Source organism: Mastomys coucha, unplaced genomic scaffold (assembly GCF_008632895.1).
Source record: "Mastomys coucha isolate ucsf_1 unplaced genomic scaffold, UCSF_Mcou_1 pScaffold6, whole genome shotgun sequence".
NCBI classification, from domain to species: domain Eukaryota; kingdom Metazoa; phylum Chordata; class Mammalia; order Rodentia; family Muridae; genus Mastomys; species Mastomys coucha.
In genome coordinates, this window is record NW_022196912.1 from 128983136 (window position 1) to 129000752 (window position 17617).

The following is a 17617-nucleotide window of genomic DNA, read 5'->3' on the forward strand; positions in this document are numbered from 1 at the left end:
TGCGAAGTTTAGATGCAGACAAAAGCAGAACATAGCACACATCAGAAACAGACCCCTGGATGGCATGAGATATGCTGCACTCCAGGCCCAGTACTCCAAAGCCAGCAGGTAGAAATGCACAGAAGAGAACTCAAACCAGGAATCAGCAGAATATCAGAAACAACCAGACTCTGAACTGAGTCAGCTGAGATCCAAGACTCCAGATAAAACAACATGGAGTAGTATGGTGCCATGACTGATTCTCAGCCCCAGTTCTGATGTTTTGACATTTCTGGAATCAAGGTCCATCTTGGGATCAGCACCACAGAAATTATTCAGAGATGTGATATTCACTAAGAGGCAGATGGGACAAAGCAAGTTTGGGGTAGGTCTTCTACTGGGCTCAGCGTGGGATAGGCTTTCTGCTGGGCTCGGCGCAGGGTAGGTCTTCTGCTGGGCTGGCGTGGGGTAGGCCTTCTGCTGGGCTCAGCGTGGGGTATGCCTTCTGCTGGGCTCAGCGTGGGGTAGGCCTTCTGCTGGGCTCAGCTTGAGTCTTCTACATTTGGCCTGCCACACAGGAGAGTATTGTTATTGACCAGTCTGAAAGCATCCTAAAGCACTAAAATTAAAAGATTTCTTTTATGATAGAGACTGTCTAGGGTACACAGTACAACTACAGAAAGCATGCATTTCTCAATTTCTCCCAAAAAAAGTCATAATTTTTTTAAGATGAAAGGGATGTACAGCAAGTCACTATAAGAGGGCATCTCTTTGCCACTAAACAACTGAGAGCTAATGGCTACCCAAGAGGCTTCATTCCCTAGAAACTACAGAAACGTGTAAGGAGCTACACCAGTGGCTCTGGGTGTTGCTGGTGTTGACTCTGCTGCTCTGTACAAACTCCAGAAGGCATTGAGACACAAAAAGAATGTTCCCTGGAAACAAGAACTCAGAATCCCTCCAAGGACTGTCTAGATCTGTTTAGCCCTAGTCTGGGGTGGCTGTGGATATTAGGTTTGGGGAAATGGAGGAAAAAACATGGAACCTTCACTTCTGACATTACAGGGCAAGGTGCTAACAGAAGATGTGTGACCCCTGCAAAAGGGCCATTTGACCCCCAAAGGGGTTGAGACCCACAGGTTTGAGGACAGCCACTATAACTGTTTCTAATTTTCATGCTTTGTTAGGGATTACCTGGAAGATTTTGTTAATCTTCAATAAATGAAAGTTCTATATTCTTAATACATGAGAATAAAACAACAAATAAATTTGCATATGCTCAATATTTATCTCAGAATGTAGGACATGTTAATACTTCTTGAAACAGTGGGAAAGCACACTGTATGCTGAGTCTCACCAACCATCAAGAACCATTGACATAGAATCATTTAGGAATCTCATGGTAGAGGCCAAATTTAACAAGCTAAGTATGAGTGTGGTCTATTCCAATTTTACTGAAACATTCCCAAGAAGCTTTGAACAAAATGTTCACCATGCCTGCTGAAGCGTCCAAGTCCCCTAGGCGACACCAGACTTAGGACCTACCAAGCATGTTTATTTCCATGTCTGACCTTCAACCTCCAGAGAGCCAGCCCTCTGCTTGTGGCGTCTTGGGGGATAGTGTTTAGACTGCAATCACAGCAGACTTCATAGGTCATCAGCTCCAGCGGGAACCGGGCAGGGTATGGGAGACCTGTGGGGAACTCAAAGCTGTGTCCCATGGAAACTATTCAAACGTTTATAAAACATTGCAAAGGTCAAACAAAATAGTTCTGTAGGCAGGTCCTCTGATTTATGCTAGAGTTGGCTTACCCACCCACACCAAAAGGCCAGGACAATGTCTTCTCCGTCATTGGTTCCTCAACTCTCAGCTCAGCACCTGCTCATAGCAGATTCAAGAAAAATGTTTAGCAGACAGAGCAGAGGAAGAAATGGAATATTATCCCACAGCTGAGAATACAATCCTTATTCCTGCAATCACCCAGTGAACAGCCGCCTATGCCAGGGCTGACTAACCCAACTGGATGTGGGTATGAACTGAAGCACTGGCCATGCTGGACACTGAGGCTGAGACAGGGTAAGTAGGCCCACATGAGCTCATTTCTTCTGGAGAGACACTGGAAGGCCCGCTGCTTCAAGAGAGACTGAGTACCTGGGACATGGTCTAGGCCTTTGTGCCAGGGAGGTTAAAGAAAAACATTTCATCAGATCCTAAGCAATGAGGTCCCTGGTATTATGTAATGATCTCTTTCCCATGAAAATTTAAAAAAGACAGTCTAAAACACCTTTTCAAAAGTGTACACTCTAAGCAAGACTCCACAGAACAACTAATTCTCTGTTCCTGTCCTGTCTTCAAGGATCACCCCACCGCCAAGTATCAGCCAATCCACCACATACTGTCCCTTTAGAGTGAAGACCTTGGCACCTGCAGCTCAGAACACCCAGTGTCCTATGAGGAAAGAGATGCCTTTCAGAACATATGGTGCAGGTGTGGTGGAGCTCTCTCCAGGCCAAGTCAGAAAGAGTGTCACCACGAAGACCAGAGTGTCTTAACAAGAGCACACTGAACAAAGCCGCATCGAGAGATTTACCACACAGATATGCTACATTGCTTTTATTTTATAGACGTTTGCATATTTATACATTTAAAAGATAATAAAATAAATAATAATGTGAAGCACATTTATCCTTAGGTGTCAATACTGTACTTTACTTCTCATTTTTAAATTTTAAATTTTCTATATTATTGGCAGGGTAAGAGATTATCCACTGATCTCCATTGTGCAACTATTATGCTTACAATTTAAAAAATAACCATAACTTAAAAGAATAATGTAGTAACCTGATTTTAATGTGTAAGGGTTTATACTTTCATTCAAATAAAAATGTGAATATTTTTTATTATTTTATAGCTTTAGATAATGCCATCATGTTGAAAAGAAATGCTTATTCTAACTACTATGAGAAAGTTATTCAGATAAACAGAGGTGGGTCAGTTCAAGTCAATTCAGTGAAGCATTTCCTGAGGACTGAACCTGGCAAGGTCAAACACAGCAACTGTTCCACATTGCCCCAAGTGTATGTCTGATATCTCATCGGAGGAAGGAGGACCCTGAGGGATTCAGTAGTGCTAGAATCACTGAGGGCAATGGGCTCAGGGCCTGGATTCAAAGCCTTGGAAGTTCTGAGATGGGAGCTTGAGAGATAAGGGCTGGAATGTGCTCCTAGTTCAAAAATTGCTGAGGAAGATCCTGCTGGTGTAATAACCGGCGTGGGTAACCCCTATTCTCGAAGGACCAAAAAGAGACTGCTGCAAAAGCATGAGGCTAATTTATTAATTGAAGCTGGTATACCAGGGTCATCTCTGTAATGGTGACCAGAGAGAGAGACCCAGAGGAAACAAGGCTCTAAGCTTTTATACTATTTCAAAGCAGTTTTACAACTTACAAAGTTACAATTTACAACATGGGTAGTTACACTTTATCTTGTTCATTGTTCTTTAGTTTCTATTGATCTTTCCTCCCGGTTAGGATAAGACACCTGTAACTCTCAGGAGGGGTGGGGGAGATCCTCTCTCCCTGGAAATGTCTCTTGGAAACTTGCATTCCTTGAGGATGGATGTTTGCTCAGTAAACTCTTCTAAAAACCCCCTTTGTCTTAAGGATAAGTAGACTTCCTTGCTGTCTGGTATCTTTATGGGGTATCTCTGTTTGGCTCAATTTCTACACTGGCAGGAGGGACGATCCTCCTCGAAGAGCACCAGCACTTGGCATTATAAAGGGGTAAACTACTTCTTCAGAATAAGGCTCAGGATTTACAAACCCTGGCTTAGCAATTTAAAAGCCCCACCCCCATCCCTGTGGGAAAAAATTTAAGGCATCTCAGAAAAGTCAAGTTATGTGGATTAAAGACTGAAATGTAAGATCTGAAACTATGAAGCTACCAGAAAGGGACACTGGGGAAATGTTTCAGGTCGATGGAGTGGGCACAGATTTTCTGGATAAGAGCCCTCGGAACAAGCAAAAATAGACACAGGATTACATCAAACCACAAAAGCTTCTTTGCTGCAAAAGAAACAATCAACAGAGTGAAGAGGCAGCCTACAGAGTGGGGAGAAACTGTTGTAAACTCATCACCCACAGAGGGATAACTCCATATATATGGAACTCACACAACAGCAGTGTAAAGGTGATGACCCTATTAAAACTGGACAATAGACTTAAGCAAACATTTCTCAAAAGAAATTATATATGGATGGTCAATGAATATATTTAAAAACAAACAAATAATAATAAAAACATTTTGAACAAATTTAAAAAAATCTTCACTAGTCATCAGGGAAATGAAATCAAAAACTACAAGGAGATGTCACTCCAATCCAGTTAGGATGACCTCTATAAAAAACACGAGGCAGTGAGAAAGGGAGCCAAATGTAAGTTGACGAGCATGTGCATTCACATATCCAGCATCGACAATTACGAAGGTGCCTTCAAAACATCAAAAATTCTATCAGAACAGAGATTTGACCGGTTCTGTGAAAGTCTTCTGCATGTCTAGGCGTTTCTGAGACACTTGTTTCCCAGGTGTGGACCAGGCCCTGATTACTAAGACATTACAGAGAAATGGTGCTCATCAGTGGGCAGCATGGGCAAGGAACAAGCCCACCTGGACCTCCTTTGACCTTGTCTCCATGCCACCGGCTGCTGCTCTGCTGTCTATGCTTTGCTGTTGACACCGGCTGTCCTTGTGGCAACTGGAATGAGTTATAAGAAGCCCCAGAAGAAACATCTGGCCTTATTTGTGGATGCTCTGCTCAATACATGTTAATCCGCAGGCTCTGCCTCATAGACACATCTGACACCATGGGCACCATGAGTGGACAGTGGTGGTCCTGGGCTTTCCAGGTCGTCAGTGCCCTGGAAATGCAGACAGGTGATTTTCCTGAAGCATTTGACAGCTATTATAGCACAGTGTTAATCCGTAGGGTCAGCACTCCCTCCCTGAAAACAGCATCCAGGAGCAGACACAACACACTGAGCAACCACTGACACACTGTTCTTCAGAGAACACTGTGAATTTGAACGTGATCAAAATAAAGATTCCAAGGATACACCTCCAGCTTTCAATTTGCAGGACCACAAAACTTGCTTAAAGGCAGATATCCTGTGTAATTCTAAGTGACACGGCGGTGAATAGATAGCTTTTGAAACATAACAGATTACCTTATGAAACAGTCCACAAATGGGACTTAAATGTACACAGTGTGGTTAGGCTGGGTGGTAATTAAATAACTTCTACTCCCAAAGAATGTAAAAGCTGATAGGAAAGGGAAATGAGCAGACACTGATTAGGTTTAAACAGAATGGAGCTAAACAAAGATACCACACAGTCCAGGCAGGAAGATGGAGGTGGGTGCATTCTGACTGGACGAAGGAAACTGTCACAGAAGCACTGCATTCCATCTTTCCCACCTGCTGAAAATATTGCACCATGCTGCTTCACAGAGGCAGTTCCGGAGGCCTAAAATCCCACCTTGTGGCCAGTCTCAGGGCTGTGCCCCAGTCTGGGTGCTGCAGTAGCATAACATCCTAGTGTCACAATGTAATTATTTTGTGCTGTTTTGTTATTTTTCCTCAAATGTCTATTAAATGGAAAAAAAAGGTTTTCTTAATAGAAAATTACACATGGTTACATATAGAAACTAAATTGTGTCCAAGTAACTCAGTCTAGTAAAAAAAAGAAAAGAAAAGAAAAGAAAAAAGACATTTGCAAAGTCAAGTCAAACATTAAAAGAAAAAAAAACTTACTAGAGCAGATCTGTGATCAAATAGTCAGGACCTCTTCACACTTTAGAAACACACTCTGAATACAGGCTGCTCACATGCTGCACCGGGCTAAGGCTGAGGTTACCAGGCCCCATGAGCTCCCCCACTTTCTGAAGCTCAAATAAGTAAGAATAGATATTGACAGACATATAACTAAATGATAGACATATGATATAGGTAACTGACAGATGACAAGCAGTTACTACTATGATAAGTGAATAGATATGCAGACAGATAAAAGATAAGGCTACAAGATGATCACTATGGTGATTAACACATGGTAGTAGTTAGATGGTATTAGAGGACAGACAGACAGACAGATGGATGGACTAAAAACAGAGCCTGTAGCTCTTTGCCCTGGCTACAACTTCAAACCACTATGACACTTTGAAAACAGAAGCCAGTCCTAGCTACAAGAACTGGTGAAGCAGTATGGGTAACCCTGCCATGCCATTTTAAAAGATAGCATCAGTACTTTTGATTTGTTTTATTTTTGTTGAGCTGTGGTTTCTCTATGTAACCCTGGATGTCTGGAAACTCACTCTGTAGAACAGATTGGCCTCGAACTCAGAGACTGTCCTGCCTCTGCCTCACAAGTGCTGGTACTAAAGGTGTGTGCCACCACTCCCAATATAGTATCAGTACTTTATTTTGTAGCCTGGGGTTGAAAACCAAACCCTAAGCATATATGTAACAGTAAAAATACTTATGTAACCAGAAAAGGCTTGGTCCCTGGTAACACTTGTCAAGTGTGGGAAGCCTTCTAAACAGATTGTTTGCTATCTTGAATTTGCCCATGGTCTCACTTGAGTTTTCCCATAGGGTATGGGTATGGGTGTGCTTTTAGGACGAGCTGAACAGACAATGCCTAGACTCTCAAGGATGGCCTCCAAGAACAGAGTATATACTCCACACCTCTCAGCAGCAACAGCAAGCTGCTCTTGAGCTACTGTTGCTAATGCCCAGGATACCTTCCTGATGTTGAATTCAAGAGCTAGCCCCACTTTTCATATGAATGGCAGCTTCATTAGCCAATGAAGTGTGTGCCCAGCTAGCTCCTGGTTATGCTGAGCAGGTGGTTATAGTGTGCACCCTTCACCATAGAGGGAGATCAGAGACAGGTAAGGAGTCCTTTGGCTTCCTCCTCCTGGACCTTCAGTAGAGACACTTTCCTGATCTGTACAGCAGTGCTGCTGGGCAATTATAGTATGGTGAGGACGCAGCTTGAGAATGTAAACAAAAATTGTTGCAAAAAAAAGCAAAAACAAAAGAAACAAAACCAAAAAGAAAAGTGGGGGCCAGCAAGATGGCTCAGTGAGTAAAGGCATTTGCTGCCCACATGGAAGTTTGGTAGCTAGTTCGATAGAAAACTGATTCTCTTAACTGTCTTCTGCCTTTCATACACATGCTAGGATATGCACACTCACACACACCATATATGTAAATAAAAGCAAAAAGTTTTAATTATAGCCGGGCAGTGGTGGCGCACGCCTTTAATCCCAGCACTTGGGAGGCAGAGGCAGGCGGATTTCTGAGTTCCAGGCCAGCCTGGTCTACAGAGTGAGTTCCAGGACAGCCAGAGCTACACAGAGAAACCCTGTCTCAAAAAAAAAAAAAAAGTTTTAATTATAAAAAGATATTTATTTCTCAGTCCATTGAGGGCTTGAAGGCTGTTTTCATATCCTCACAGCAGCGTCTAATTAACACCATTCATATGGACATGAGTACGGGGCCATCCACTGGTGTATGATGAACCTACCAGGTACCATATCCTTAAGGAAAACTGACAGTCACTCTCCTAGCAGCCACCAGGTGTGATTAGTCCAGCTAGTAGGGGCTTGGGAGTCCCTCTAAACACTGTATGGCTTGCTATTGTGCAGGTCTTGTGGAGGTGACCACAGCCTTTGTGGGTTCATGAGTGCGGTGGTCTTGCCATGTCCAGAAGATAGTGTCTCACCACGGCTGCTTCAAGCTCTGGCTCTTACAGTCTTTCTGCCCCTTCTTCTGTGATGTTCCCTGAGACCTGGGGAGGAGGTGTGATATAGATGTCCAATTTGTGGATGAGTAAGGACTAAAGCTTTTCTAAAGAGACACTTGTGCTCCTCCTTTAGCTGTCAAGACTACTGAGACAATGATCCTCAAAGAACTGGCATCTCATGCTGGGAAATGGAAAAGAATGAAGCCTGATGCCAGCCAGAGTAGGACCTTGCCTCCAAGAAAGATTTCACAAAGTTCTGACCACCACTTGCAGGAGATACAGGGGCTGAGGCAATGGTGGATAAGTGATGGATGAAACCACACTGTAACTAGGACTGCTTAGTGTTATTATATGTGTGTGTGTGTGTGTGTGAGAGAGAGAGAGAGAGAGAGAAAGAGAGAGAGAGAGAGAGAGAGAGAGAGAGAGAGAGAGAGACAGGCAGAGACAGAGACAGAGACAGAGAGAGGGGGAGACTAAGTCTCACATCAGGACCACAAAAATGGATTTAGCTGGAGGCTTTCTTAAGCCCCATTTGGTACATGACCGCTTGTGGTGTGTCTCTTTGACCAGTGGGTGCTCATTGTGACTCAGTGAATCCAATCAGATATGCAGCACTAACTAACACAATCTCCCTGGAAAGAAGGTTGTGCTAAGAGGTAGGCAGGAATTTCAGCTATTTGACTTTGATGCATATAAAGAAAATCTTTTTTAAAAAAATGTTTCCCCTGTTTGATCAATGTGGAGAATCCTCTCCTTGGATATAAGTAGAAGGTCTGTATTATTGTGGGAGTGTTTAAGCTTACTGCTTCTTATTGCATTTGGAATCAAACATGCAGGCATAAAGTGTGAAGTAGGCTGGCCAGAGCTCAGGCTGCTGCTGCTGCCCTCTGGTGCCTGGCATGCCATACTGCATGATGCTTTTACAAATGCACTTTTGTCTTCTGTTCAATAGCTTCTAGGTTGTGAACGGATAAAGAACCACTTGATGTGGAGCTATCAGTCAGGTTCCCTCAGGATAAGCTCACTGAGAACCAGGACACGTACCTTCAGTCATCAGTAAGCCGAGACCACCCAGGCCACAGCCTCGAGAGACAGCATCTGTAGATTTGGTGCCATGCTGGATGCCCTGAGGCCTAGACGCTCTGATAAACACCCAACAGAAGTTGGTGACAACAGGAGCTGCTGGGAGGGGAAGAACTCTACCAGACCTTCACTCTATCTCCTCAGGACACCATGCAGTTGGTGGAGTGGGAGGAACAGATTCTGGAAAAGGCAGGGGCCTAGAAACTGTACATCTCAGACACCCTCAGTCCCACCAAAAGGCCTGTGCTTCACACAGTCTTGTTCTGTGAGGCAGGGCTCACCAAGGAGCTAAGCCGAAGGTCAAAGGCAAAGATGTCACAAACCAACACCCTGAACCCTAGATGGCATGGGAAGAATCTGAGACAAGTCCCAGACCCTGACAAGACCCCTTCAATAGCCCTCTCCTTCTCCCTAACCCTAACCAACCCTAACCCTAACCCTAAAGCTCGGCAGGAGGAAAGGCATGACTGTGGGAGGAAGGGTAATGGCTTAAGCAAGAGAAAAGTGATGCTGTAAACCCTAGGAAAACCACTAAGAGCTGTAACTGATATATCAACATAACACACAAAGTGGGATCACTAAAACACTCAAACACTCAACTTACTCAAGGGGGAAAAAAAGGAAATGTGTCCCATATTCCATTGTGGGTCTTCCCCTCTGTTAATCTTTTCTGAACTGTACTCACGAACATAGCCAGAGGAACTCCTCCATTTGCTAGGTGACTCTACATCCAGCCAAGATCACAGTGAGGATCAAACATGGTGAAGCACTCCCAAGTCAAATCCGCTCATGCTTGGGTTTGATCTTTCCTCAAACTAAAACATTAAGAATGCTGTATATTCCCAGCCAGTAGGAGATTTTCTGATATACAAACTGCAGGCTAGTGTACTTATCTTGTCTTTCCTGTCCCAGATATTCTAAACAAAGTATTCAAAAAAGAAAATGTATTTTCTATATATGGTACTACTAATGCAGCTCTTCCAACCATTATGTCCCAGGATTCCTTCTGACAAATTTATAATTTGGAGTGTCAAATTATAAATGATTATAAATGATCACTGGGTTGGGATCTAATCCATAAGTGAGAGGAGCATTCCATCTCCCTGGGATATACACATGCTTGCCAGGGGAAGCTAGAACAGGAGGCATTAAAAACAGACCTGATTTTCCATTTATTTCACTAAGCTGTTGTGGGATGCTATTTGGGTTTTTGTTGTTATTGGTGGTGAGAGGCTGCAGTGAGCAGGGCAATCACACATTGGTTTCATTCTGCAAGGGTGTTGCCAACATTTAGGAGAGAGGCTGGCCATTACTGGAGGCCAAGAGAGACCATTTCAATGAAGTGTAGAGGGCACAATACATTGGATTGTTGTCCCTAGAGAAAAGCGGCCTCTTTTTCTTCCTCTGTCATCTCGGCATTTCACTCACAGGACACTCAGCTGTGGAGCCTGAGAAGAAAACATTCTGATACTGTGGGAGTGGAAGCTGCAAATGCTGAAAAAAGAACAGTCTCTTAACCTTGTGCTCACTCAGCACATGGCTCTGGATCACAGATAATATGCCACATCAAAGGCCTCAAATATACACAGCTTTCTAGAGGGCCACACAGCCACTAGGTGCTGGCCTTCCTTCTTGTCATGTCTTCTCTATCATTCCTCCTCCTGTGATACCAGCCAGCCTAAGCAGCACTGGAAGACAAATGCATGAACAAAGGAAGAAACCAATTGAAGGTGTTTGCTCTTCGCTTATCCACATGGCATTTTATTAAAAATGATTCTCACACAGTGCTACACTTGGGTCATGCAACTCAAAAGTACCACACAACCAGGAAGCAATCCAGAGCCAGAAGAGAGTCAGAGGGAGGCAGCATAGAGTCAGATGGAGGCAGCTCCCAACCACAGCAATTGTCTAAGACCTGCAGACACTGAGACACAGAGGACATCCAAAGACTGATTCTAACTTGAGAGGGAAACCTGTACATGGCGTCCATCTTAAACACTCTAGACCAGTCACTGAGCCCAGTGCCTCACCTAACTCCCATATCTGTAACTGACTCATGGGTTTTATGAAGCTACAGAGAGGAGATTCCAGTCCTTTGTTTAACAAGGGTTGGCTAAACATCCACTTACTCAGTGGCTCTGTGCCAGTCACATAAACATGCCCTCTGTCGACACATCCTTGCAGCCCTCCCTTTCTGCTAAGTAGTGCTATACCACTACATGCAATGCCACGTGGATAAGTGAAGAGCAAACACCTTCAATTGTTCTGTCTCTGCAGCTGCCCACTGCTCCTTGTGATTCAGTGACCAGTATGACAGCGGACAAAGATAGTGTTACCTTGTGGAGAGAAACCAGCCAACTACAGCAGTAACTGACTGGCTCAGCATCTGGATGTTCCATGTATCTGTGCATACTTGCTTGTATGTCCTGTGCATGTGCTAGTGTGTCATGTGTACATGTACATATTGAGACAGGCCTCTCTTAACTATTCTGTCATTTTCATGATAAATGAATGAGCTCTGAGTCAACACAATGAAAAAAGCAGCAAAGATGGATGAGTTGCTGGGGGTAGTTACACAAGAATGAGATGCTGGGGGGGGTAGTTACACAAGGATGAGATACTAGGGGTAGTTACACAAGGATGAGATGCTGGGGGTAGTTACACAAGGATAAGTTGCTGGGGGTAGTTACACAAGGATAAGTTGCTGGGGGTAGTTACACAAGAATTAAAAGAGAATGTCAGAGCATACAGTCTTTGGGAAATAAGGCTATATCCCCATGGGATCAGATGCAGGCAGCAAAGTTTTCCAGGCACTGTCCAAGCCCAAGACTTTGCAGTTCTGGCTGGGAAAGTGCAGAAAGAGCTTTAAATATGCTGCCTATTCCCTACAGATCTACTAGCAAGACCCAGGGAGTTTTCCCACGAGCTCACCCTCAGACTCTCATGTGTGGCCTTCCAATTCACAAACTGGTACTTGAGCCACAAGGCAATGGTATTAGGAGATGGTGAGCCATCATGAGTGGTTTGGTTAGAGAGGGTAAGAGAACACACTGGCACCCTCTGTTTGTCCTTCACCTTTGCCAAGTAAAGACATGGTTGCAGGGCCATTTTGGAGGCTGACAACAACCTAAGCAGAAACTCGGACTCCTAGGCCTGGACTCTCAGCCTTGATCTTCTAGCATCTCCAGCTATAAGAAACAAAACTGTGTAAACAAAATGAAAATTGTGAATCAATGCTTACAAACTGTTAGAATAGCATGAATGAATTAGTAAGTCCCTATTACTCTATGCTCAAGAAATTTATTTACTTGTATTATTTCTATATGAGTATGGTTTTCACACTAAATCACACAGCAAATGTGTCTGACTTAATTCTATGAGTGCCATCCACAGCATACCAAAATCTGGTGTTCAAGAAAACCTTACAAACAGAAGGCTGGTGGAGGTCACCTCCAAAGTGAGCAATTTCTTTTACTTCAGATATATGTACATTATTTTATGCATGGCTAAAAAAATAATCCATTAAAGTACTTTTTCATGGTGGACTGTTTAAAATCCAGTAATAAATGTGACAGTATTTTTAAATTGTTCCAAAAATAACTGGAAACACTCTTGGAAGAGCTTTCTGGACATCATTCGATATTCCCTTTGAAGTTTAGTATACACTAAAATGTTCACTGTTTCCATTAAAAATAGTGATTTATTTCCTGGGAATACCAAAGTACTGTTCCTCTAAAACAAATTATGTACAGAATATACATATTTTATGTACACAAAATCACATAAACACAGAGTTAAGGGATTCATCTGTAATCAAGTCTCATATGCCCATCATTCTCCTGACACAGTCTTCATTTCTGAAGAAGCAGACGCAGCTGGCTATGCTCATCTACTGCTGGGGTGGTCCACCGCCTCTTCAGGTTCTGGATGTCGACTGTGCCAGAGGTCCTGGCCAGCACCAGGGCCACAAAGCTACCACTGGTCTTCTCGGGTTCCCCCACGATAGTCATGGCCACAAGTCTGCAGACAAGAGAAAATATGAACTGGACAGTCAGTATACAAGTGTGTGACTTCCCGTTACCAGAGTAAATATCTATATTCAAGAGACATATGAAAAAGAAGAGGGGCTAAAAATGTTAAAACAAAATACTAGAACAAAAATAACTATATGAAAGTCTGTTCAACACAATTTTCTACATCTCAGGGATCTGTTAACTGGCAGATCCATGAAGGCAACTCACAGTTGCAGATGCCTTCTACCACTTCACAGAAGTGTGACATTCCCCACTCCCTAACCATGGGAATCAATACCCTCCAACAATGGAGCCTTCAAACTGCTCAGCAGGCCTCCCAACCACACAGGCAGTGGGATGATCCCTAGTGTGAGGATGTCCCAGTATTTCAGGCCACCAATCTCAACCACAGATGAATAAATGCCAAAGCCCACAAGTCCATTCTGCAGCTGAGGCCTGCGCCCTCAGGCCCAGGCCCTCCACAGCAGTACCCTCCTGTGAGCAGCCCAGCCCATTATGTGCTGATCCCTGAGTGCCCTGTGCATGTCATTGCCCTACCATGCTGCCTCCTCCAGGAGTATGTCTCAGAAACACAATCTGAAGGAAAGCTTGCCCCCTTCTCAGATCCTTCCCAGACCAACAGAATGTGTCTGATCCTTCTGCCATGGCCTCCTCAGGACTCTTGACAGACTTTCTACATGTAAAATGTGTTCATATGACCCACAGGCTGGAGTGAGTGATTGACTGGCTTTTTAAATTTCTTTTCAGAGTTCTTATGCTGCACAGACTGCTCTATAATCCCTGACTGACTGATCCTCCTCCCACTTCAGTCTCCCATGTCCTGGGGTGAAGGGTATGAGGGGATGGAGGACACCATGCTCAGATATTGATATAGTTTTTGTTTCCTTTTCTCTTGTGATGAGGTCTGATTATGTAGCCCAAGTTGGTCAGGAATTCCCTATGAGCCCAAGCTGGCCTCAAACTTGTAATCTCCCTGTCTCAGATTCTCAAGTGCTAGGATTAAATACATGCCACCACAGACAGTTCTATTGATGGATATTTAGTTAGAATAATACCAATTTACCCACCACTAGAACTAAATAAATGTTATCCTTGTTTATTTCAGATCTTAATATAACCTTTACATTCTATCAAACATTTCTTCCTAAACTTCATTTGAACTGATCAACCAAGGAAGGAAGAAGGTATAGGGGAGGGGTGTGAGGGATAGCAAAAGCTAAGATCCATTGGAGGAATCATGTGGAAACCTAATATTGTAGAAACTTTAAACAATATATACATATATAAAAGAAATATAAACTGCAGTCACCAAATAAAGGCGGAGACAAACCTCAACTAGACACGTCTTGACACCAAATAAAACCTTAAGTATCAGGAATGGGCTAGATCTAATCAAGTTGTTGGCCAAAGGGGCTCCATAGAAACCTCAAAAAATCCAGACTTTGGCCAAAGCTATTAGCTGCTCTCCACAAGCTGATGGCAAGGACCTATTGCTGAAGACAACACCTACAGAATTCACTGAACTCATAGAAATCAAGCTGGTGCCTATCTAGAGACTTCACCCCTATTGACTCAGTGTTCACAGTATTGGAAGGGACTTTGAACTCTACCAGAAGAGAAATATAAACACTACCCCAGCTATAAACCTTGCTAGCCATAATGGAGACCTGCCTGCAAAGATATACTGGTGTGATAGTGGCACAAACGTTGTGGGAGTAACCACATTACAATTGGAATTAGGACTCACTTCATGATTGGAACCTGTCCCTGACACTGCCTAGGTAACCAAGAACCTGAAACTAGATAGGCTAGAGATCCATGGAAAACTCACATACTACATACCATTCTTCCAAAGGAATATAGCAAGGAAAAAAAAACCTCCTAGTATCATTCTGTTATAGCCATAGATCAGTGTCTTGCTCAGCTATCATCAGAGAAGCTCCCTCCTGCAGTAGACTGGAACAAATACAGAGACCCACAATTGACAACGTGCAGAGTTAAAGACGCTGGAACACTCAGTCCTAAGTGAGACGTCTCCATCAAATCCCTCCCCCCTCAGGGCTCAGGGAAGCCCTGTGGAAGAGGAAGCAGAAAAATTCTAAGAGCCACAGGGGATAGAGGACACCAAAGAAACAGCCTTTCGGGCACAACAGGCCTGAAGCATGTGTGAACTCAGAGACTGTGGCAGCACCCCACAGGACTGCATGGTCTAAGCCAAAAGAGGTTCTAGGGAGAGAAGAGGAAGTAGACACAAAACTACATAGCCAGGAGTTCCTGTCCACTCACAGGAGGAATCAGTTTTCTCCAACAAAGTTCTACTAGGTATATAAACGACACTTAAAGTCAGGCCCATGCCCATGCCCAGCAGCAGATAGAAAACACACAACAAACCCAATGGATTCTTTTGCTTTTTTTGCCTTTTCTTTTGGCCTCACAATACTTTATTGGGGCTTGACTTTTTTATTTTTACCCTTACAGATCTTTTGTTGACACGTTATGTCTTAGGTGTTTTCTGTGTGTGAGAATACGTTTCTCAGCATCTGTATGTTTCTTTTTTTTCTTTGGCTCTTTCCATTTGTTTGGTTTTGTCTTATTCTGGTTTGTTTGTTTTTATCTTATTTATTATTATTATTATTATTATTATTATTATTATTATTATTATTATTGCCTGTTTATATTCTAATGAAAGGAAGGGTGTGGACTCAGGTGGATCAGGGGGTAGATCAAGTCAGGGAAAAGTTGGGGGGGGGACTGTCATCAGAATAGATTGTATTAAAAAAAAAAACCTATTTTCAATAAAAAAAAAAGACACCCTCCAAGTCCCTGGCACACATATTCACCTAATATGGTTATAAAATGCCAAGAACAAAAGATAGGTGACTATATATATGTTTCTCTCTTGAGAACCCTTCCAAATGAAATCTTTATAAATAAAAGAATAAAGGCAAAGAATTATTTCAAAGTATTAGCAACAGGCCAGCAAGACGGCTCAGCCAGTAACAGCACTTGCTACCAAGCCTGATGATGCAAGTTCTAGTCCTGGCTCCTACATGGAAAGCAGAGAATGGAATCCCACAGGCTGCCATCTCACCTCCACATGAGCACCACAGCATGTACAACTGTGCACACAAATAAATAAATAAATGTTCCACATGAGCACCACAGCATGTACAATTGTGCACACAAATAAATAAATAAATGTTCCACATGAGCACCACAGCATGTACAACTGTGCACACAAATAAATAAATGTTCCACATAAGCACCACAACATGTACAATTGTGCACACAAATAAATAAATAAATAAATGTTAAGTTTTTAAATAAGGATCAATGACAATTTACACCTTTTGAAATTCACATAGCAGGTTTCATTCACATGCAGTGGGAAGGGTGCTTGGGGACTGGTGACTCCGTGACTTATGCCTCATATGTCCTGCCATCTTTGAGAAAGCTTGAAGGAATACACTGTTGATGACTCATGTTGAATCTGTAAGTCACAGAAATTGTTTCTTCCAGAATGACAGTGATGAGGACGATTGCTCTACTCTCCTATCTACTGTGTTATCTAATGCTAGATATAAAATGACTGCATTTTAAAGTGGTTTTGCACAGTATTGCTTAATGATCAGCAAGAATGAAGCCAATGTAAAATGCAATAGGATGCACATGACATGTCAGTATGGGACAACTACAGTAGAGCACACTTGGATGGAGATCTTAGCAGCAAGAGGGCTGCACAACTGGGGGAATCCAAGAACATATAGGAACTCTGCGTATATTTTGATTTGACTATAAACAAAAACTACTGTTAAAAAGTATTTTTGACTATACATACAAATGTGGTGCTAAATGTAAAGTTGAGCCTAGGAGTTAGGAAGAGCACCACTGAGGGCGAGGCCTGTACTCACTTATCTGGAGAGATGGGCTGCTGGGCCACAGGCCCCAGGTCATTCTCAAGAAGATCCCAGACATAGATCCGAGACGCATCGTCCTGGATCAGGAACACTGCGGGCCTTGTTGGTGACCACTGCAGACTAGTGACAGCATGGCCACTGGTGCTGTTGTCCCACTGCATGATGGGCCTCTCAGATGTCAGCTGGTGCAGCCTGATGCTTCCATCTGAACAGCCAGCCTGCAATTGGGATGGGGAAACCCTATTGTTCTTTCTTTTAACTTCCATTTTAACACCCAGGAAAAGTTTTCAGAGCATTAGCTTTCCTTGTTTGTACAATAACATTTTGGCTTGCTCTTGTTTTCTGAAAATAAAGACATCATTAAACCTATCCTCACACTTGAAATGCCAGGGTGGGGAGATACCCAGGAGGACCCCTACCAGCTTAGAGAAGAAGGGGAGAGAGGATGGGGGAAGGATGGTGGAAGGGGGTGAATGGCAGGGGGCAGTGAGCGGGATATAAAGTTAATAAGTAAAAATTTTTTTAAAAATTAAAAAAAAAATAAACAAACCAAAAAACCTATCTTCACAGAGGTGGAAACAGACACAGCCCCTGATCCTCACAAACAGTGAGGTGAGCGAGCAGAGTTCTTGCCACCGTGGCCCAGACAGCAGCCTTCAGCGCACCCATTGGAAATGTAAGTGCGTGTTTAAGAACTGAGTGCCACTGACTACAGCACAGGTGCAGTGTCGCCTTCTTAAACAGTTATATCTGCAGTGACAGCATGGTTATATGTTCCCATTGGATTGAAATTTTCATAAA

The 17617-nt window shown here is 43.2% G+C and overlaps 1 protein-coding gene across 1 annotated transcript in view; it reads right to left on the bottom strand.

Annotated features, from left to right (window-relative positions):
• Positions 1 to 12545: 12545 nt before the first annotated feature.
• The window catches only part of Wdr60 (WD repeat domain 60), a 51363-nt gene continuing 46291 nt past the window's right edge, over positions 12546 to 17617 (bottom strand). The window contains exons 21-22 of the mRNA XM_031356168.1: positions 16811 to 17034; positions 12546 to 12885 (exon numbers count right to left, since the gene is read on the bottom strand). Of these exons, the coding sequence (XP_031212028.1) occupies positions 12717 to 12885; positions 16811 to 17034 (393 nt within the window). The 3' untranslated portion in view covers positions 12546 to 12716. The remainder of the gene's footprint in view (positions 12886 to 16810; positions 17035 to 17617) is intronic.